The sequence below is a fragment of the Zonotrichia albicollis genome, chromosome 5, assembly GCF_047830755.1.
Source record: "Zonotrichia albicollis isolate bZonAlb1 chromosome 5, bZonAlb1.hap1, whole genome shotgun sequence".
In the NCBI taxonomy this organism is placed as follows: Eukaryota; Metazoa; Chordata; class Aves; order Passeriformes; family Passerellidae; genus Zonotrichia; species Zonotrichia albicollis.
The window spans coordinates 7924147-7945903 of NC_133823.1; the positions used below are offsets into that span (position 1 = coordinate 7924147).

The 21757-nt window shown below is 51.0% G+C and overlaps 1 protein-coding gene across 2 annotated transcripts in view; it reads left to right on the forward strand.

The window, feature by feature from the left end:
- Positions 1 to 21757, forward strand: part of ALMS1 (ALMS1 centrosome and basal body associated protein) — a 51756-nt gene that overhangs the window by 18101 nt on the left and 11898 nt on the right. For both annotated transcript variants that reach the window (XM_026797037.2, XM_026797036.2), the window contains exons 5-11: positions 390 to 555; positions 2331 to 3740; positions 5220 to 5350; positions 9809 to 12284; positions 13192 to 13302; positions 15025 to 15189; positions 17904 to 19036. In XM_026797037.2, the coding sequence (XP_026652838.2) occupies positions 390 to 555; positions 2331 to 3740; positions 5220 to 5350; positions 9809 to 12284; positions 13192 to 13302; positions 15025 to 15189; positions 17904 to 19036 (5592 nt within the window). The remainder of the gene's footprint in view (positions 1 to 389; positions 556 to 2330; positions 3741 to 5219; positions 5351 to 9808; positions 12285 to 13191; positions 13303 to 15024; positions 15190 to 17903; positions 19037 to 21757) is intronic.

Genomic DNA, 21757 nt, shown 5'->3' on the forward strand with positions numbered 1-21757 from the left:
CCTCAGTGCTGATTGTTCCTGATCCCTCAGTGCTGATTGTTCCTGATCCCTGAGTGCTGATTGTTCCTGATCCATCCCTGCCCTCAGTGCTGATTGTTCCTGATCCCTGAGTGCTGATTGTTCCTGATCCATCCCTGCCCTCAGTGCTGATTGTTCCTGATCCCTCAGTGCTGATTGTTCCTGATCCCTGAGTGCTGATTGTTCCTGATCCATCCCTGCCCTCAGTGCTGATTGTTCCTGATCCCTCAGTGCAGATTGTTCTGTTTCCCTGCCGGGTGTACCGGTGGAACCTGGGCAATGCAGTGCCCGCTCCTGCAGTGCCCAGTGTGCCAGGAGAGCTCGGGATGCCCCCCTGCTCCAAGTGCTGATTGTCCCTGTTTCCCTGCCAGGTGTACCTGCGGAACCTGGGCATCGAGCAGTCCCCTGGCACCATCCTGGCCCCCTTTGTGCCCCGTGGGCCCCTCCGGGAGCTGGAGTTCTCCCCATGGGGGCTCAGGAGCCTGCAGCCCCCCCTGGACATGGCCCCCCTGGACAGAGTCCCCCCGCAGGCCCAGGGTATGGGGGCTCTGGGGGATGGGAAGGTAGCAGGCTTTGGGGTTTCTTTGCTTGGGTTAGGTTATTATTATTAATAACTATTTATAATTATACAATATCTAATATTATTAATATATGTTATATATTATTATTATAGGACTATAATTGTTATATATATTATAAATAGTTATAATTAGTTAATAACTAACTAATAATTATTGGGTTAGATTATTATTAATAACTAGTTATAATTGTTATATATTACATTACATTATATTATATTATATCTAATATTATCAATAATATTTATTATTATTATTATTATTATTATTATTATTATTATTATTATTATTATTATTATTATTACTAAATTGTTATATATGCCAACTTATTATAACTAATAATAATTGTTATATATTATTTAATATTATCTATCTATTATATTAAATTATTTTATAATATTATTGTATTATATTATTATAGAACTTATATTATGGTATGTTATATACCATTATTATTATATAGCTGATTATAATTGCTATATATTGTATAATGAATGATAATTCTAATTAGTTAATAACTAACAAATAATTATTAGTTAGTTATTATTAATAACTAATTGTTTGTGTTTTGTAACCTGGACTTTTAAATTTAATTACACAATATTACTTAAACTTGTGAAGAAGAAGGATTAGTTACTGTTTTACAACTTTCATTTTATATATGACTAAATACTATATAATACTATATACTAAATACTACATAATACTATAATTACTATATATTACTAAAGCTTTACTATATATTTTTATATAGTATATAAAACATTACTATATATTACTAAAACTTTAAATTCTGAGTTTTCAACTTTGTTACATTACATAGATTTATTTAAACACTACCCTCATGATCTGAGTTTTATCATGCAATTTTGAAAGCTTTCTCTACGGTCTCAGGTCAAATGTAGAGTTTTCTTAAGGGTCAGTGATTTCTAGCCCAGAAAGTGTGAAACCCTCAGTACCCAGGGTTCCACCAGGAGGGCACAGACCCCATTCCCCTGGGGCTCAGGGGTTCCTGGCACTCCATCTTCTGCCATCACGGCAGATTTGGGCACTGGGGAGTGTTCAAATCTCTGCAAAGCTGCCCCCTGCTCAGGAGTGTGGCTGTGGGGCAGCTGCCAGGCACACAAGGCCATTAATCCCTTCATTTCTCTTTTTCTAAGAGTCCTTCAGAAGGAAATGGTTTGTATCCTGAGACTGAAGGACTGGGAGCAGACCTTTCCATCTTGGGAGAGGAATAATTCAGGGTTTCTTTTGCATTCTGGCATTTCCTGGTGTGTTTGGTGTGATGAAAAGTTGTCAGTGTTTTTATAACTGACCAGATCAGTTCCTAAATCCATCCACCCATCATCATCATCATCACCATCCAAATTAGTGTGGTTTTGTAACAGCCAGCCCTGCCAGAGCTCCAGGAGGGTTTGGACACTGCTCCCAAGTGCACAGGGTGGGATTGTGCAGGGCCAGGGGCTGGATGGGTGATCCTATCCAACTCTACATATTCTATAATTCTCTGATAAGTTTTGTATTTTGTTTGATATTTATCTGAAGTACTCCTGAGGTTTCTTTCAGGAGACAATTCTCATGGAAATCTTGGTTCAAGTCTCATCCTAAGAACAGCACCATTTTCCAGTATTTGAGTTCTTCCCTCCCTTTGTGTGCCCTGTAGCACAAACAGGAAGGGATGTTTGCTGTGTTCTGGAGCCTGCAGATGCTCATTTGTGTCCTGTTCCTTTGCAGGTGCCTTGCTGCCAGCCTTTGAGCTGTCCCAGGCCAGCTTTGGCTCGGATGTGTCCCCTCTGAGCGTGTCCCTCTCCATGGGCTCCGAGGCTGGCTCGGAGCAGGAGCAGGACCTGCTGTCCCCCCGGGAGCTCAGTGCCAGCTCCCCCACGCTCTCTGGGCACTCCCCAGCCAGCCAGGGCAGTGTGCCAGGCCCCCAGCTGGAGGGGGGAGCCCCAGGGGGCACAGAGGGGTCCCCTGGACCTGCTGGGGCAGAGCAGGACCTGCCCAGCTGCTCCTTGGGCAGGGATCCCCGGGATGGGGAGAGAAGGGCTCAGGGTGCCCTTGCTGACCCTGAGTGCAGGAGCTCAGACAGCAGCCAGCAGGGATGGGCTCTGTCTGGGCTTGGGAATGACATGGAATTGGACAGGGCATCCTCGAGCTCCGGGGTGGGAAGTGAGAGCAGCCAGGGCCAGGAAAGGGAACCCCTGATGGGCCCTGAGGCCCTGCAGGAGCTCCGGGAGCTGCTGGCACAGGCAGAGGGTCTGGCTGCCAGCTGGAGCCGTCCTGCTGGCCCCACAGCCTCCTGCAGAGAGCAGGGTGAGAGGGAGGAGGATCCCAAGGATGCCAGGTTAGGCCAGGACCGGATCCCAAAGCTGCAGGACACACTGTCATGGGATGAGGCCGTGACTGCGAGGGGTGTGCGGGCACAGGAGCTGGACATGGACCCTCTGGATTCTGCCAGCTGGCAGCTGGCATGGGGACACCCTCTGGCTGTCAGCTCCCAGCGCAGGGAAGGGCTGAGGGCAGTGGCCCAGGAGCCAAGGGCAGGGAAATCCATGGGGAGGTGGGAGCCAGAAGGGAGCAGCAGTGTGGGCAGGAGCCAGGCTGCCCGTGCAGGGCTGGCACAGAGCACAGCCAGCAGCCTCCCGGGCACTGGCACAGCCCCACAGCCGGGCCATCCTCCCTCCCTGGAGCCCCTGGCAGTGCCCCCAAAGGCTCCCCATGTGGGGCTGGCACAGAGCACTGGCACAGCCCCACAGCCGGGCCATCCTCCTCCCCTGGAGCCCCTGGGCAGTGCCCCCACTGGCCTGGGCAGCTCCCTGGGCTCCTGGGGCCTGGCTGGCAGGGCAGCAGGGACACAGGGCAGCGAGGACAGCAGCAGTGGGGATTCCCTCAGTGCCTGGGTCAGGAGCCTCCTGAGGAGGGCTGGGCAGTCCCAGCAGCCGGGCAGTGCCCTGGGGGCGGTGCAGGGCAGCCTGCCCAGAGCTGGAGTTGCTCGGAGCCTGCCAGGAGCTGCCCTGAGCCCGGCGGGCAGCAGCAGCAGCAGCGGTGACTCGCTGGCCACGCGTGTCCGCAGCCTCCTGGGCACCACTGCCCCGGCCAGCCGTGTCCTGAAGAGCGCTGAGGAGCACGAGAGGAGGATCCGAGGTGAGGAAGGCTCTCGGTGGGTTTGGCTGTGTCAGGGGCACGGCCTGGGGTTGGGGTTGTGTCAGGAGCTGTGGCAGTGACCAAGGAGCATGAGAGGAAGATCCGAGGTGAGGAAGGCTCTCAGTGGGTTTGGCACAGCTTGGGGTGGGATTGTGTCAGGAGCTGGGGTGAGTTTGTGTAGGGGCTGGGATGGGTTTGTGTCAGGGGCTGGGGTGAGTTTGTGTAGGGGCTGGGGTGGGTTTGTGTCAGGGGCTGTGGCAGTGATGGGGTGAGGCTGCTCCTGCATGAAGGGTCTGCTATTCACGTGCCCTCCAAACAGAGAGAAGCTGTGAGAAGAAGGAAGACACAATTCTTATCTGGCTTGCTGTGCCTGTGTTGTGCTAAAGCAGAATGCAACATGGGGATTGTTTACCCAAAGTGAGGATGTTTTGTTCCCTTGGCCTATCAGGGCCAGGTGTGTGTGTGGGTGCTGGACTGTCACGGGACAGTCACGAGACAATCAGAGATGAGTGCAGGGTGAGCAGTTGTGAGCAAGGGTGAGTGCATGGCAGATTCAGTTTGGATACAATGTACATAGTATAGTATTATAAAGTAATTAATAGTAAAGTAATTAATTCGCCTTCTGATGATGGAGTCAGATGCACCATTCTCTCTCCCCTGTGTCAGAGTCACCTTTGATTTACAACAGAAGGAGATCATTGTGCAGTGCACTGAGACCCTTTAATGAGACAGAGCTTTGGTGAGGGACACTTCCAGTGATCTCCTGACTCAGCAGGGTCTGGTGCAGTGCTTGTAGGACAGGTTGGGGGGATGTTCTTTGGGGGAATGTTCTTTGGGAATGTTCAGGACAGGGCTTCAGTGAGGGACACTTCCCAGTGATCTCCTGACTCCAGCAGGGTCTGGTGCTGTGCCTGTGGTGGAGGCTGGGGGATGTTCTTTGGGGGGAGGTTCTTTGGGAATGTTCAGGCTCTGCCTCTCACTTTCAGAGGTGACAGCTGCAGGAATTCAGGTGCCTCTGGATTTTCTTGGCATTTCCTTGTTTGCCATGGAAGTGTGTGAAGTCGGAGGGCAGGGAAAGGATCAGGACACTGGGGAATCTTCTGTGCTGTGATAAAACTGGGTAGAATTGGGCTTTTCCAGTTTGAAAACCTTCTTTTCCTGGCACCACTGTAAGAAATTATTTTGTCCGTACAGTTATTAAATCAGGGATGTGGGAAAGGATTTTGTGAGTGAGCTCTGAGTTGTGTCTGAGGCTGTGAGGATGACATAACCAGGGAAGAGTCTTGGATCCATCTCCCCAAATAAATGATCCAAGGAGCCATTTGCCATTGTGTTCCTGCTCATTCCAGGAGCTCTGGAATTTGGTGTGGTCTTTGTTCTTTCAGCTGGGCTAACCAGAAATGCACAGCTTTGACTTTAAGTTAAAAACTGCTCTCATACATGAAATGGGAAAGTTCTCCTGCTTTGTGTTTTTGGCAGCCTGGGTGAAGATGAAACTGGCCAGCCAGTCCCAGGAGTGTGAGGCAGACTGGGATGAAGAGCCCCAGCTCAGGATGGAGGCAGTCAAGGCAGAGCTGCTCCCAAAGCCCAGGGAACCTGCACCAGCCAAGGTACAAACCAGCTCAGCTTGGGAAACACTGCTGCACCTGCTCTTGGGGGGTTTTGGGGTTTTTTATGGTTTTCCCAGCAGTTTGGGGTGGTTTGGCCGTGGGGGTGACACTCAGCTGCAAATGTCCCTGAGGAAGGTGTGAAGGACAGAGCTGTGGGGGGACAATTCGTGTTGCTGTGGGAAAGTGCCCAAAGCTCCTGGTCCTGGGGTTGGTTGGAGGAATTCTTAGCACAGAATGTTTGTGGAGGTGCTGATGGTGGCTGGGAAACTCCTCCTGGTGTGCAGGGAGCACCCTCAGCACTGGGAGAGTCTGTGGGCAAGGAAGGGAAAAGGGAAGGGGGAAGGGAAAAGGGAAGGGAAAAGGGAAAAGGGAAAAGGGAAGGGAAGGGAAGGGGCTGCTCCAGGCTCCTGCAGGTGAGGATGCCAGGGGAAACCAGGGAGTGCTGGTCACAGAATGCTCTCCCTGGAGCTGGAAAGTGTCTGTGGGAACCTGGTGATGTCTGTGCTGGGTCAGAGCTCAGGGCTGAGGAGTTTCAGGCTCTGCATCTCTGATTCTCTGGGAGAACGAGCCCTGGAGCTGCCATGGTTGGTGCATGTCCTTTGGAGTGTTTCTGGTTCATTATAAATTGCATGTCTGGGCTGGAATTGGTCTGAGCAGGAGTGTGTTACCTCTGTCTTCACTTTTAATGCCATTTCTGGCACTGCTGTGCTCTCCAGGGTGATTAGGGCAAGGTTTTTAGGGACTGGTGGTTCAGACAAGTGCCCTGAGCTTTAGGAAGAGCTTCCTCTTTATTTTTCCCTTGATTTTCCCTGTTTTCTCCTGCAGCCCGCCTGCCTCCCAGGAAAAGCAGCAGGGGTTGGTTTGTTTGTTTTAATTAACAGCCTTGCATTAGCAGGAGTGACAGTCAGTGCTTTAGGAGTACTCTGTGTTCTGAGCTGTGTTCTGAGCTGTTGGGAGCTTCAGAGCAGTACTCTGCTTTAGGAGTACTGATGTGTTCTGCATCAGCTGTGCTGGGAGGGGACACAGCAGCTCCCAAAAGCCATCAGGCCAAACTTCCTGGGTATTCCCAGACTGATGGAATCTCTGGGCAGCTGGGGGAAAAGAAAGTGACTATTTTATTAATAATTATTATAGAAATAAATGATAAATATAGTATAATGTCTTTAAAATAATATATAAAATTTATATTATTTATAAAGATACAATATTATAGAATATATTTATATTATATGAAATATATAATAGTATTATAGATATTATTTAATATTTTAGAAATTAAAATTTCTTAAAATTAAGATTTTTTTTTTTTTAACAGAAGCAAAACACAAATACAAAACCAGAGGCATCAAAGCTTTTTCTCCCTAGCTTTTATATTATTTTGGTCACAGCTTGGTCCCTGGAAGAAACTTTGTGCAGTGTGGAACCAAGGATTTTACCTTTCTGTGACTCAGTGTCAGCTGGGGATTGTTTTCTCCCCATTTAGAGTAAGAAGAAATTCACCATAATTTTGCAAACCAAGCTCCAAGAAATTGCTTTAGTTGAACCACAGCACCTCGGGCTTTGATCTTGAAAATACTTTTGCACTGCAATGTTTTTAATTTGAGATAAAAAAAGGTTTGAATTTGCAGAGTGAAGGTCACTGGGTTTTTTTATTGTACTTAAGATAAATGTGCTCCAAGACAAACACTGTCACTGAAAAACACAGATTGTTCAAAACTATTGCACTGAAAAAACCACAGCCAGGCAAAATATGCTCCTGTAAATTTAATGGGAACTGTTGTGTACAATAAGGGGGGAAGTCTTAGAGCCAAAGTGCCTTGCATGGAGTTAAAAAGAACAGAACAAAGATTGGGAAAAGACATTTTCCTTCTCCTAAACCTTTAAGGCTGAGAAAGACAAACTGTTCCTGCAGCTCGAGCGAACAACTGCTGCAGGGTCTGGTGTGGGGCAGGTCTGGGGATGTTCTGTGGGAATGCTCAGGCTCTGCCTCTCCCTTCCAGAGGTGACAGCTGCAGGAATTCAGGTGCCACTGGATTTTCCTGGCATTTCCCTGTTTGCCATGGAAGTGTGTGAATTCTGTGGGCAGGGAAAGGAGTAGGACACTGGGGAAGTTCTCTGGGATGTTTTACTTGGGAAGATTTTCCATCTTTCCTGTGTGTTCCCCACGTCGGCCGGAGCAGAGGGTTCAGGAGGGGCCTGGGCTGGGCACAGCAAGGGGCTGCAAACCCAGCTCGAGTGCTCTGGAGGGCTCCAAACCCCTGGAATATTCAACATGGACAGGCTGGCAGAGCTGGGAATGTTCCTCTGGAGAAGGAAAAAATCCAGGAAATCCTCAGAGCCCCTGGAGGGGCTCCAGGAGAGCTGCAGAGGGACTGGGGACAAGGCCTGCAGGGACAGGAACCAGGGAATGGCTCCCACTGGGAAAGGGGAGATTGGGCTGGGATCTTGGCAAGGAATTCCTGGCTGGGCTGGAATTCCCAGATTTGCTGTGGCTGCCCCTGGATCCCTGGCAGTGCCCAAGGCCAGGCTGGACACTGGGGCTTGGAGCAGTGGGATAGTGGGAGGTGTCCCTGCCATGGCAGGTTTGGAGCTGCTGTTGGATGCAAACACAATTCCAGCACCTTCAGCCTCAGGATTTTCCTCCTAAATTGAGGAGCTGATCCCCCACCTGTATTTCAGGGTGCCAGTGGCCCCTGTTCCCTGCCCTGTGAGTTCCTCCCCGCTTGGTGCAGTGTTTCCCTCCACTCCCTGCTGTACTTTTCCACTCCCTGAGCTTTCTCGCTTCTCCAGGAAGTTCACGGAGTTGTAGCTCTAAATTTGCTCTGCAGGCTCCTGTGGATCATATGGCACAGGGAGCTTTTTTGGAAGGATGACACATAACAGGCACAATAAAACATGTGAAAGGCTTGGGAAGATGAGTTTATCATAACTTCTGTGCCTGCTCTCGCGGGTGGGAGTTGCTCTGGATTACCTCAGGCCGTTGAACTGGCACGTGGTGCAGGGAGGAGAAGCTTTGGGATCATCCCTGTGCTGGCTCAGCTCTGCTCCCTTTCCCTGGGTTCTCCCACAGGCCCTCCTGGCTGCAGGAAATGCCAAATAATCCCATTTATTGCTTTAAAACTCATAAAGGAATAGAGAAGTGGGATAGTGATCCAGGCCCTGCTGTAGTAGTTGCTGCTGTCAGGACAGCTGGGATGGAGAAAGGCTGGGAAAGCTCTTGTGAAATACTTGTTTGTAGGTTTGGTTTACACCAAAAATGTTTCCCACTGCTTTTTGTTGCCAAATTCCCAGTGGTTGATGGGGATATAATCACCCAGGGACCCGTGGTTGATTCATGACTGGAATACATTCTGCTGCTTCCACAGTTGGCCCAATCAGTAGGAAAAAGTAAATATAACCTAGATTTTTGTGTCTTTTTTTCTCTAATTCAGCTTATCTGGCCCATCTCCATGGCAGCACATTTCTCTCAGATTTACTCTCTTCAGTGGAAGTGTTGGAATTTTGGGTTACACTTGAATGAATAAATTTATGTTGGTGCTTGGAATCATGGAATCATTCAGGCTGGAAAAAACCTCCAGGATCATTGAGTCTAGCCATGAACCAGCCCCACCATGCTCAGCACCAGAGTATCCTCACGTGCCTTATCCACACATTTCTGTGCAGTTCCAGGGGTGGTGACACCACCAGCTCCCTGTTCCAGTGCCTGCCAGCCCTTTCCAGGCAGAGATTTTCCCTAAGATGCTTTCTAAATGTCCTCTGGTGCAGCCTGAGGCCACTTCAGGGGTTCTGTGCACAGGAGGGTGGTGGCCTGAACCCCACACACACATGGGGACAGGGGGTGGGAGGGTGGATCCCCATGGAATTGTGTCTGTGTCCTGTCCCTTGCCAGCATTACCCAGCCCTGACCCTGCCCTACACCAGACCAGAACTGAAGGGCAGAATGGATTAATCACATTTTTGAAAAGAACCACATCATCACAGCTTTTAATTATGTAATATTAATTTTATACATTTAATTTTATGATGCTGCTGATAAAGGAATGTCTTCGAAACAAATTACTCTTTCATAAACCTGTTAAATTTGTTTTTAAGTGGTAGAGGCCATTGGTTGTGTGTGGTATGAGCCAGTAACAGTGCTGATATTTAATCCATTAACTTACACTTTCCAAAATTGATGGAAGAATAATTGAGACCATTTAGGAACCCTTTAAGGAAGAGCTGTACTCCCTACAGATACTAATGGAGCAAACACATCAGAAATTAATTTTGCCATTAATGGAATGGTGACTTGGCACTTAGAAAGGGTGAAGTTTAATTAGTTCCTTACCAGCTGGGCTCCCTCCCTTCGTGGTGACAAACTCCTGGTTGGTCACAGCTCTCATCCTTGGCTTTTCCCATCCAGGTTTGGCCAGGTGGGATGTTCTCCACATAACCTCTGAACTGTGCTCTGTTTTTCAGGATCCCTGGCTCTGTGGTTTGGAAGCAGCTTCTGAGTACCTGAGGAAGCAGGAGCAGGACCTGGAAGGTGTGCAGGCTCCCAGGTGTCCCAGGGACAGGCATGGACAGCTCTCCAGGACCTGGGAGCTCCTCCAGCCCCGTTCACCACCAGCAGCACCATTCCCTAGAGCTGACCCCTGGCATTCCTCCCTGCTGAAGGACCTGCACCTGAAACCTTGGGGTGCTGCTGAGCTGCAGGATGTGCAGCTGAAACCTTCTGGTGTTGCTGACCTGCAGGATGTGCAGCTGAAGCTCTACAGTGCTGCTGACCTGCAGGACATGCAACTGAAACCTTGGGGTGCTGCTGAGCTGAAGGATGTGCACCTGAAACGGTGGGGTGCTGCTGAGCTGCAGGACATGCACCAGAAGCCCTGCAATGCTGCTGAGCCACAGGAGATGCAGCTGAAGCCCTGGAGCACTGCTGACCTAAAGGATGTGCAGCTGAAGCTCTACAGTGCTGCTGACCTGCAGGATGTGCACCTGAAACCTTCTGGTGCTGCTGACCTGAAAGACATACACCTGAAGCCCTGGAACACCACTGACCTGCAGGATGTGCAGCTGAAGCCCTGCAACACTGCTGAGCCACAGGAGATGCAGCTGAAGCCCTGCAATGTTGCTGACCTAAAGGACATGCACCTGAAGCCCTGGAACACTGCTGACCTGCAGGACATGCTCCTGAAGCCCTGCAATGCTGCTGACCTGCAGGAGATGCACCCAAAGCCCTGCAACACTTCTGAGCCACAGGAGATGCAGCTGAAACCCTGCAGTGCTGCTGAGCTGCAGGATGTGCAGCTGAAGCCCTGGAACACTGCTGAGCCACAGGAGATGCACCCAAAGCCCTGGAACACTGCTGAGCTGCAAGTGCCCACCCAGCAGCCAGCCATGGGGCACCCCAGTGCCAGGGCAGAGCCCTGTGCCCCTCTGGCACAGGCCCCCCGTGCAGGGAGCCCTGCAGCTGCCCCCTCTGCCCACAGGGAGCTGGGCAAGCCCAGCACCCCCCTCACCCTGTGCTCCCAGAGCCTGGCACACAGCCCCAGCCTGGCCAGCATCCTGCTTGGGCAGCACAGGCTGGGCACAGAGCCCTGGCACAGAGCTGGGGGTGCTGCTGCTGAGGCTCCTCCTGCCCCTGCTGCCAGGGCTGCAGCTCCTGAGGAACCAGCCCAGCAGCCTGGGAGCATCCAGGCTGGGAAGGGACAAACCCTAAGTGCCAGGCAGCCCCAGCTCCTGCCTGCAGCTCTGGGGCACAGACACAGTGCCAGGGAGCTCAGCCAGGAAACAGAGCCATCCATTGAACCCTCTGCTCTAAGCCCATCCCTGCAGGAGGAGATCCCACCTGGGCACAGCCAGCTCCAGGAGATCCCCCCTGCGCACACCCAGCTCAGGGAGATCCACCCTGGGCACACCCAGCCCCAGGAGAGCTCAGAGGGCCCAGGAGCAGCTGCACAAAGGGGTTTGCTGAAGGGCCCCAGTGATGTGTTGGCTGAGGGGAGGAAAAGCCCTGAGGAGCCACCTCTGGTTCCAGAAGAGGCTGTGAGGGAGCAGATGGGTCCTGCTCATCTTTTACCTGCAGAGGAGGCTTTGTCCGCCATTCCAGAAGAGGCTGTGAGGGAGCAGAGGGGTCCTGCTCACCCTTTACCTGCAGAGGAAGCTTTGTCCACCATTCCAGAAGAGGCTGTGAGGGAGCAGATGGGTCCTGCTCATCTTTTACCTGCAGATGAAGCTTTGTCCACCATTCCAGAAGAGGCTGTGAGGGAGCAGATGGGTCCTGCTCACCCTTTACCTGCAGATGAGGCTTTATGCACCATGCCTGAAGCTCCCTCATCACCAGTGAAGAGATTCCTGAGCTGTGTGCACATCACACTCTCCCCCAGGGTCCATCACCCCAGTGCCAGCAGTGCTGGGAATGGGATCAAGGTGTGGGACAAACCACCAGGGAAGGCTCAGACTTTACAAGCAGCTCCAGAATCTTCAGTGGGAGGTGTTCCTAAATCCCCTCGTGCTGAGGGCATTCCCAGCCCAGCTGAGCCTGTGGCAGATCCCAGCCAGGTGCGTTCCCCCAGGCAGGAACTGCAGGGCAGGACCAGAGCCCGGCTCACACAGGGCATCCCCAGCTCTGCCACACCTGCCAGAAGGACTTCTGATGCTGCCACCCAGATCACCATGGAGAGTCCCACCAAAGCCACGTTCTCAGCAGAAATCTGTGTGGATCCCCAGGAGGGGGGAAGTGCTGCCCTGCATCCATCACTCCCCAGTGCCCCTGGAGCTCCTGGGACTGCAGCTCCACCCCACAAGGCCCCCGAAGCTCCTGGGACTGCAGCTCCATCAAACAAGGTCCCTGGAGCTCCTGGGATTGCAGCTCCATCAAACAAGGCCCCCGGAGCTCCTGGGATTGCAGCTCCACCCCACACAGAGATTCCCCCCTTCCCAAGGCAGCCTGGTGAGCAAATTCCTGTCTTACAGGTGTCTGTGCACTTGAATCTGCACAAGGTCAGGTACTGATAAATGTAAAAGCCCAAAACCAAACCCAGCTTTTTTGTGGAAATAACATCCTTTAGATAATTGGGGTATTTGAAGTTGCTCAACCCTTAAACTTGTGGTTTTCAGCCCTGTCAGGAGGGGGTTGTGTGGAAACAGTTGGGGTTCAGTTCAGGTTTCTCTAGAATTGAATTCTTTGTGTCCAAGTATGGTTGGAGAATATTTTCTGATGTTTGTGTGTAGATGGTTTGATTTGGTTCACTTGGAGTTCAGTGAGAGCTGGGTCTGATTACTGATTTACTCTCTAGCCAAGATAGCACCAAAAAATCAGAGGGAAATGTGCACATTGCTGCTTTTAATGGAATAAAACAGCAAACTGCAGGGTTTGGGGTGTCTCTCAGCAGGGGGATGTGGATGTTCACAGGGTTTCCCACCCCAGTGGTGTTTGGTACTGGGGCTCTGTTGTTGCTTTTATGGACTTGAGGGACACATCCCTGCTCTTTTAAAGGGATTCCCTCAGGCTGGGATCAGCTGGGAGCTCTGTGGGTACAGGAGATGTTTCTGTAACTCACTGTTTGCCACCCTGATCACATTTTTAATATTGAATAGGAGAAGCTGTTTTTCCAGGTAAGGGATGGTAACCTTCTACCTGTGGGTGGGGATTAAAAAATCCAATTAATTTAATTTAGCTAATGGAATAGCAATTTAATTTAATTTAGCTAATGAAATAGCAATCCCTGTTGCTGAAGAACAGGGTATTCCTCAGGCTGTAGCAGCAGGAGCACCCTGAGCAGCCTGCCCAGGCCCTGCCCTGCTGCATGAGGGGTTTCCAGCCTGGCTGCTGCTCACTGTTTGCCTTGTCCCCCCAGCCCAGCCCCTGCTGCTGCCCTACAAGCCCTCAGGAAGCTCTGGCATGTACTATGTGCCTTTCCAGAGAGCAGGAGCCAGCGTGGAGCCCAGCAGAGCCAGCTCCCACTCAGGTACTGCACCCCTACCCTGGCTGGATGGGTGTTCTGTGCTGAATTACCTGTGAGCCACCAGGGCAGCTCCTGCCTGCAGCCTCTGCTCTCCTTCTGGGGTGCAAGGGGGTTCTTGCTCCATCTGGCAGTGAAAAGGAGCAGAACTCAGTATTCACAGCCTGAGCATCCCTTGCTTTGCTCTGGGAATCGCTGCTCACTTGGCATCCTTGCAGATCTCTGCCCCTTTTCCTGCAAAGAATGCACCACTGGGTTTAGTACAGGTTTTCACAGGTTTTTATTACAGGTTATCACAGGTTTTATTTGCAGGTTGGTTTCACTCAGAGGTTTTTAACATCCAGAGTTTGGTCTGTAGACAAAACTCAGGTTAAGAGATTCCAGTTCCTGAATTGCAGCAGTGGTGACCAAGGGCTCAGGCTGATCCAACAGTGCCCAGATCAATCACTGCAGCCACAAATTGTGCTGGCCATGATTTAGGTGTCCCTGCTCTTGACCTTTTTCAAGTTTATCTGGGGAATCGTGTCCAAAATGAGAGAAACAAATGTGATGCAAATCTGTTGTTTTGCAGAAATGATGATGCCATATATAAAAATTCACTATGCAAATGAAGCAGCACAAGGTTCTAGGAGAACGTACAGCAGGATGGAAAAATACATTTTGTTTTTCCCAGTCCCTGCTGCTCCCAGGGCTCAGCTCAGGGGGAGCAGCTGAGGAACTGAGTGCAGGAAATCAATGGGGTGTAACCAGGTCGGGTTGGCAGGGATGAGAAATTGGTGGGGACAGTTCTAGGTTTGAAACCCTGAGACAGGGATAGGATCATAGAGTCATGGAATGGTTGGGTTGGAAGGACTTTAAAGATCATCCCATTCCACTCTGCCGTGGCAGAGACACCTCCCAGTGTGCCAGGGTGATCCAAACCCCAGTGTCCATCCTGGCCTGGGGCACTGCCAGGGTTTGTGATTGCTGGTTGTCTTGGTTAGGAAAGAGAGGAGTCTGCTAAGGAAGGCAGGAGCCTTCCCTGAAATGGAGAATGCAAACCCTCCCCACCCCTCTGAATTGCTATAAATTTTAAATTAAGGGGCTCTCAGGCAAAAATATGGGAGCAGGAAATAACAGTTCTTTAATAGGGAAAAGAAAAAAAACAAAGGATAAAATAAACAATGCTGTACACTAGAACAACACTGCCAGAGTCAGAACCCAACCTGACACCCTGTGGGTCAGGGTGTTGGTGGCAGTGCCATTGGAATTGTGGCTGCAGCTCTCCTGAAATATCAGGTGTGGTTCTGTTGGAGCAAGGGGGATCTATAGAGAAGGATGTATTCTTCCTCTGAAGATCCAGTGGAAGGAGAGGCAGCTGCTGTTCCTCTGGGGAATCCCGTGGAGAAGCTGTGCTGGTTTCTCAAAAACCTCTGGATTATATCTGGGTAGCAACGCTTGTCTCCTCCCTCTGGGCTCACATCTCCCAATGGGATGTTATAGTTCTTATCAGCCATGCAGTGACATTCAATAGTCTGTTATCAGCAGATGTCCTCTCTAGAGGGAGGTGTGAATGTGGTCACTCAAAGAGAGAGATAAGGCAAACTGCCCACTTGACAAAAGATAACCTGCCATACAGATGGTAATGGAAAACATCTTGCATTGCAATCTTCAGCACTGGTTCATTGTGGCATTTGTGTGTCTGCTGTCCCTGGTTGCTGTTTTACTCACTCTGCTCTCTCTGTGCAGGCTCAGAGGATGCTCCTGCTCCAGGGATCCTGGCCCAGGTGCTGGCTCTGGGGGATGAGCCCCCTGCAGCCAGGGCAGCTGCCCAGCACACAGGGACAGCCCATGGGCACAGGCCTAAGCTGGCCTGGGCTGAGGGGCACAGGACACCACTGGAACAGCCTTCAGGTAATTAGAATGTGGATTTAATTTTGTAATTGTTTTTGTGTGTTCATACATGTGGTGAAAGTCAGAGCAGAAGATTTGACATTTCAGGATCCGTGGTTCCGGTGACATTGCAGGGTCTGCCAGAAAATACTGGATTTGACTCAGTTTTCTCTTCCTGTCTTTCTGCTTCTCCCTGGCTGATAGAATCCAGGTTTCCCTGGCACGCTCTGGACTCTGCATCCCTGCAATGTCCCAGGCCAGGCTGCACAGGGCTGGGAGCAGCCTGGGACAGTGGGAGGTGTCCCTGCCATGGCAGGGGTGGCACTGGGTGGGATTTCAGGTCACTCTGACCCAAACCATTCCAGGATTCAATGGAAAACGTGGCCATCAGTATTTGCTGGCATTCCTGTGTCTCCAGGGATTGTCAGGAATTCCCTGAGGCTGCAGCCAGCGGGGATTCCCTGAGCAGGGAGGTCATTCTGCCCCTGCCCTGGGCACTGGTGAGGGCACACCTCGAATGCTGTGCCCAGCCCTCAGTTTGAGCCCATCCAGAGGGGGCTGGAGAGGGGCTGGGAGCACAAACCCTGTGAGGAACCCCTGAGGGAGCTGGGGGTGCTCAGCCTGGAGAAAAGGAGACTCAGGGGTGCCCCCATCACTCTGCACAGCCCCTGAAAGGTGCCTGTGCTCAGCTGGGGCTGGGCTCTGTCTGCAGGAACCAACACAACCAGAGCACACAGCCTCGAGCTGTGCCAAGGGAAATACAGGTTGGATAGCAGGAAAAGGTTTTTACAGAAAGGTGATAAAGTTCTGGAATGTTCTGCCCAGGGAGGTGGTGGAGTCCCCATCCCTGGGGGTGTTTAACAAAGCCTGGATGTGGCACTGGGGGCCAGGGTCTGGCTGAGGTGTTGGGGATGGGTTGGACTTGATGGTATTGAAGGTCTCTTCCAACCTGGTGATTCTGTGACCTGGGCTGGGGCTGTCCCTGCCCAGGGACACTCTGCTGTCCTGTGATGTCACATCATGTTCCTCTGTGCCCTGCGTGTCCTGGAGCTGCAGCTCAGTGTGCTCCTGTCCCTGTCCTGTCCCTGTCCCTGTCCCTGTCCCTGTCCCTGTCCCTGCCCTGCCTGCCCTGTCCCTGCCCTGTCCCTGCCCTGCCCCTGTCCCTGCCTGGCTGGAGGAGCTGCCCTGGGGGCAAGGTCAGGGTTTGCCCCCCAGGCTCTGTGTGCTGAGGGTGCTGCCCCAGGGGGGTCAGGCTGAGCCCAGCCCTGGGTGCCTCACTGGCTCTGGTGGCAGCAGCTGGAATGATCCTCGTGGGCACTTTGTACAGCACACACACTGATGTGAGTGCCTGATGCACTTCTGGGTTTTCATCCCTGCACACAGGTGGCTGCAGCCACAGCACTCCTGGGGGCTGCATCTCTGCTGTCCTCATGGTTCCTGTCCTGATGTGTTGATAGGGTTTCCATCTGATTACTTTCATTTTTCCCTTGAGGTTGGGTTTTTTTCTTTGAAGCTTTTCCTCTCAGAGTGGAGAGATTTTGATGTTTCCAGAAGACAATTTTTATTTGCACAAGAAAATTTCTATGATTATGTAAGGCTGCCACATCAATAACCTGGATAAAAATGAAAGGGGAACAAAAGTGTGAACATAAAATTATCTCCTAGGATTTTTTTATTGCTCTGATGGTCTAAAGGCCCAGGTAAAAAAAGAACTGTAAGGAGAAAGAATATTTTGTGAAGGTAGCCAGTGCAGCTGGAACTTTAAAGAATCTTTCAGAAGAAAGACTTGCATGTCTTAAATCTTCCCTGACTTCTTCAACCATATTTTTAGATGATCTAATAAAAGATTACCTCTACCCACAGAGCTTGTCTAGAGCTTAAAATTATGCAAGTTATGTATTTTTTAAAAAAAAAAGTTTCTCTATACAAACTTATTTTTATTTTTTGCCTGTTTACATTCCTTCCATTTCTTGGTAACTTTCTAAAAAGCCAGGAATAGCAAAGTTCTGCCTGGCATTCCCAAGCCTGTTCTCATTTGTCAGGAGGATGTGGAGGAAGCCTCTTACACAAGTTTATAAACATTGCCCTTGTATGGGAAGAAAAATTCCTGCACTTCCAGAGTTAGTGGGGCTGGGCCTGGCTGCAGCATCTGTGATCTCTGTGTTCCACCACAGCCCCTGTGCTGGGCAGGGAGGAGATGCAAGCACCCAGTCCTTTCTACAAAAATCACAAGGCACATTTTAAAACTGGACAGGTTTTACATTATATTAAAAATCACTTTAAAGCTGTTTTGCAGAACGATCCTGGCTCGTGCTGGGTGTGTTTCATGGGTGGCCAGGGCATCCCCATCCCTGGCAGTGTCCAGGGCCAGGCTGGGTGGGAATTGGGGCACCCTGGGGTAATGGGAGGTGTCCCTGCCCGTGGCACTGGATGGGCTTTGAGGTCCCTTCCATGGCTCTAACAAAGGCTCAGTTCAGGGTTGGTCAGGGCAGGCCCGTGAGATGGAATTGGTGGAGTGAATTCTTCCCCAGATTCACTTGGATGGAATATTCTCTTGGATTCCATGTTTCAAAAGATAGAAAACATTTGTTTATGTGATTTAAATAATGCTCAAACCTGATCTCCAAGTTCGGTGATCCTGCTTTTAATCCTTTGTGGTGTTTTGGGAGTTTTAGCATGAAAATCCTGCACTTGAAGCAGAGCAGTGAAACATCCCTGTGTTTTGTGTCTTGCAGAGCTCCCAGCTGGTTCTCAGCGTGCAGAACCCTCCCGTGGTGTCCCTGAGCCCTGTGCCATGCCCACCAGGCAGAGCTGCAGCCAGCATGCCAGGGAGCCCTACAGGGACAGGGCTGGAGCTGGGCACGCTGCCCTGGGCACAGCAGGGCACTTCTTTGCCCTCCCTGCAGAGGCTGACGACAGCAGGAGCGAGGAGCTGAGTGCCTGGGGGTCCTTTGGGCACGGGGCAGCTGGCACGGGGCTGCACCAGGGCGCTGCTGGCACCGATCCTGCCCCACGGGGCCCAGCTGCTCCCCTGCAGGACAGCCTGGGGATGGCACCACGGCAGAGGGGCCATGCCAGGGGCGGCCTGGACGAGCTGTGGCTGAGGTTCCTGGAGCGCCAGGGCACACAGCAGCAGCAGCAGCTCAGGAGGAACGGGGAGCTGAGCCTCGTGCAGCGCCTGGATCGCCTGGCCAGGCTCCTGCAGAACCCCATCAGGCACACCCTGGCACCCACAGCTGCTGGGGAGAGGGCTCCTGAGCAGGAAATGCCGGGGAGGGAGCAGCCAGAACCTGGGCTGGCAGGAAAAGCCAGGTCTGGGAGCAGCACGGAGCCAAGGGGACCACGACTGGGACAGAAGCCACGTGTGAGCCATGGCAGCAGCAGCCATGGGGAGCCCAGTGCAGGGCAGAAGGTGATCCAGCACCTGAGCAGGATCCTGGAGGAGCAGCAGCACCTGGGCAGCATCCTGGAGGAGCAGCAGCACGTGGGCATGCCGAGTGACAGCTCCTCAGAGAGCAGGCTGAGCGGGGAGCCCAGCAGCTGCAGCACCTGCAGCACCTCTGCGTGGGACACGGGGACAGGGCTGGACACCTCCCCTGTCTCTGGGGACAGCAGCTCCCTGTCCCTGTCCACCATTGACACAGCCAGGCTGCTCCAGGCCTTTGGGCAGCACAGGGTGGCCCCAAGCACTGACACCCCCAGCCCAAAGCTGTCCCCAGAGCTGTCCCCGAGGCTGGCCCGGCTGTACCGTGCCATCAGCCAGCAGAAGAGGCGCTCTGAGAAGTGGCAGGAGCACAGTGAAGCAGCAGGGCCTGCAGGATGTCCCCAGGGAGCTGCTCAGAGCCTCGGGAAGGGCCAGCAGAGCCAGGTAAGAGCCCCCTGAGCCCAGCACTGCCCCATCCCCATGGGAACCCCAACTGCTGCCAGCTCTGTGAGCTGGGAACCTCTGGGAGTCACTGGGAACCTCTGGGAATCTCTGGGAACCACTGGGAATCTAATGAGAGTCACTGGGAATCTGGGAATTCTGAGAATCACTGGGAACCACTGGGAATCATTGGGAATCGCTGGGAGTCACTGGGAATCTCTGAGAGTGTGGGAATCACTGGGAATCAAACACTGGGAATCACTGGGAGTCACTGGGAATCTCAGAATCACGGAATTTCTGGGAATCACTGGTTTGTACAGGAGGCTTCTGCCTTCCATGGGGCAGCCCCAGCTGAGGTCTGAGTCTGCAGGAGCCAGGGCAGCAGCTCAGGCTGGCACACACCCCCTGGGGGTGCCCTCCTTGTCCCCATTCCCCTGGGAACAGATACCTGCAGGCTCAGTGAGGTTCTAAATCTGATGGAAATTGCAGCCAGGACATCCCTGGGCAAGGCTCCATACAATTATTGGAGTTACCCTGCTGATGGGCTTGTAAAAATTTGTGAATTGTTTTGTCTGGCTGGTTGTGAGGTTTTTCTTTTTAAAGAGCTGAGAATTCCAGGTGAGAGCTCTGCAGTGCAGCTGTCTGAAAGGGGAGGGAATAATTCCTTCAGGTGAATTCAGCTGTTGCCCTTGGCAGGAGAAATGGAAATGTTCTTAACTGGGACTCAGCCTGGATTTGGTGATATTAGTAAGGAATTAGTTCAGGGGTTCTGTGATCCACAGAAATGCTGAAAAGTAGAGAACAAGTGAGGAATATTGAATTACTTCTTTCATTTTTTTGTATTTCCAGATGAAAGTGGAACTGGCATCATTACTACCAGATTTAATTTAAATTAGCTATTTTATTTTATAGAAACAACTCCAAGTCTGTTTGTCAAATTAGCCAGTGAATGATGAAGTAATTAAAAATAATGCAAATAACTAAATTAATCTGGGGAAGAAACAATCTTTTTGGAGGTGAAGAATGGTTAGAAAATATTTTCTTTAATATTTTTATTCATAACATTTATTTGAAGGTAAAATAAAACTGTCCTGAACTTTGCAGTGTTAGGACTATTAACCAGAACACCAGCATGAGGATCCAACATTTCTGGCACAGTTGTAGAATTCAGAAGATGATTTTATTCCACGTTCCATTCACAAGATTAATTTTTCAGGATCTTTTGAATCTTAAACCCAAATCTGATTTCTTAACCTGTTAAATCACCTGTGAGATGACAAATGGAATTAATACTGTGGGGAATAAACCCTTTAAAGGCTCATTGAACCCCCATGGCTTTAGAAACTCACGTTTTTTATCTGCTGATGAAATATCCTTTTTAAAAAATCCATCTGAAGACACACATGAGCCCCCTAAAATAAGGGGTGAGAGAAGATAGATGGCAAAATAGCAAATTTAATTTAAAATTCTGATTTTGGTCATTTCTGGGCTGTTTTGCCCAGGCTGGGTGGCTGCTGCTGGGCAGTGCTGCAGTGCAGGGGAGGGCAGATTTGGGATTTTTCTCCCTGGTTTGACATGTTTTTGCCAAGGACATAATTCAAATTCACACGTTCACAATTCGAATGTTCACATGTTCTGTTATCTGAAAGGAAATCCATATCCATGCATGTGTGCAGTGCCTCTCCTGGAGCTGGGATAGTTACAGGAAATTAAAGAAAAACAGGTTTATGAGAGCAAAAATGGCCTCCTTCTGGTACTGAAGGTTTGTTTGGGTGATACAGCTGCAGTAAAGAGGAATAAAGAGGCCTCTGCATTTCCATGGCCTCCTCCTAGTATTTAGTTTTGTTTGGGGTGATAGAGCTGCAGTAAAGGGGAATAAAGGGGACTCTTCATTTCCATGGCCTCTTTCTAATATTGAGTTTTGTTTGGGGTGATGGAGCTGCAGTAAAGGGGAGTAAAGAGGCTGGTGTTGGGGGTGACTCACAGGACACCAGGTAATTTTCTCCAGTTCCTGATTGCAGCTCTGTAATTATAGCTGGAGCTCAGGGGGGCTGTGGGCACTGTCAGGGTGTGCTGGGAGCCTGGAGGTGCTGCCAGGTCGCTGGTGATAATAAACCCCCAGAGCCAAGGCTTGGCACAGCCTTCCTGTTTTTAATGGCTTTGTTAATTGAAATCAGTGTGTGATCTGCAAGCTGTGTCCAGCCCTGTAGCTTTCACACCTGGCTTGGTGGCAGTGAAGGTGTGACACTCCCCTCAGCCCTCAGCCCTGCTCCTTCCATGTCCCTCCTGTTTCTTGGATTTCTGGAGCTGAATTTCTCCCACCGGCAGGACTCTGTGGTGAGGATCACAGAGTGAGGGAGCTTCCCCTGCTTTGAAAATGTTTTGCCTGCCCACCCTGCCAGGGAACAATTCCCAATTTCCAAAATACCATCCATCCCTGCCCTCTGCCAGTGGAAGCCATTCCCTGGCTCCTGTCCCTCCATCCTTGTCCCCAGTCCCTCTCCAGCTCTCCTGGAGCCCCCTGTGAGCTCTCCCTTCAGCTGGACAGCCCCAGGTGGGTTGCAGGATGCCCAGTGCTGTCCTGACTGATGGCAGCAAGCTCTTCCCACAGAAATAATGTGTTTTTATAAAGTAAATAATGTGTTTTTCAATCATGTACCAAAGCAGGCTGCTGGAGGTGCACGGGGTGGAGTCAGGGCTGGGATTTGTGAGAGCAGAGGGACA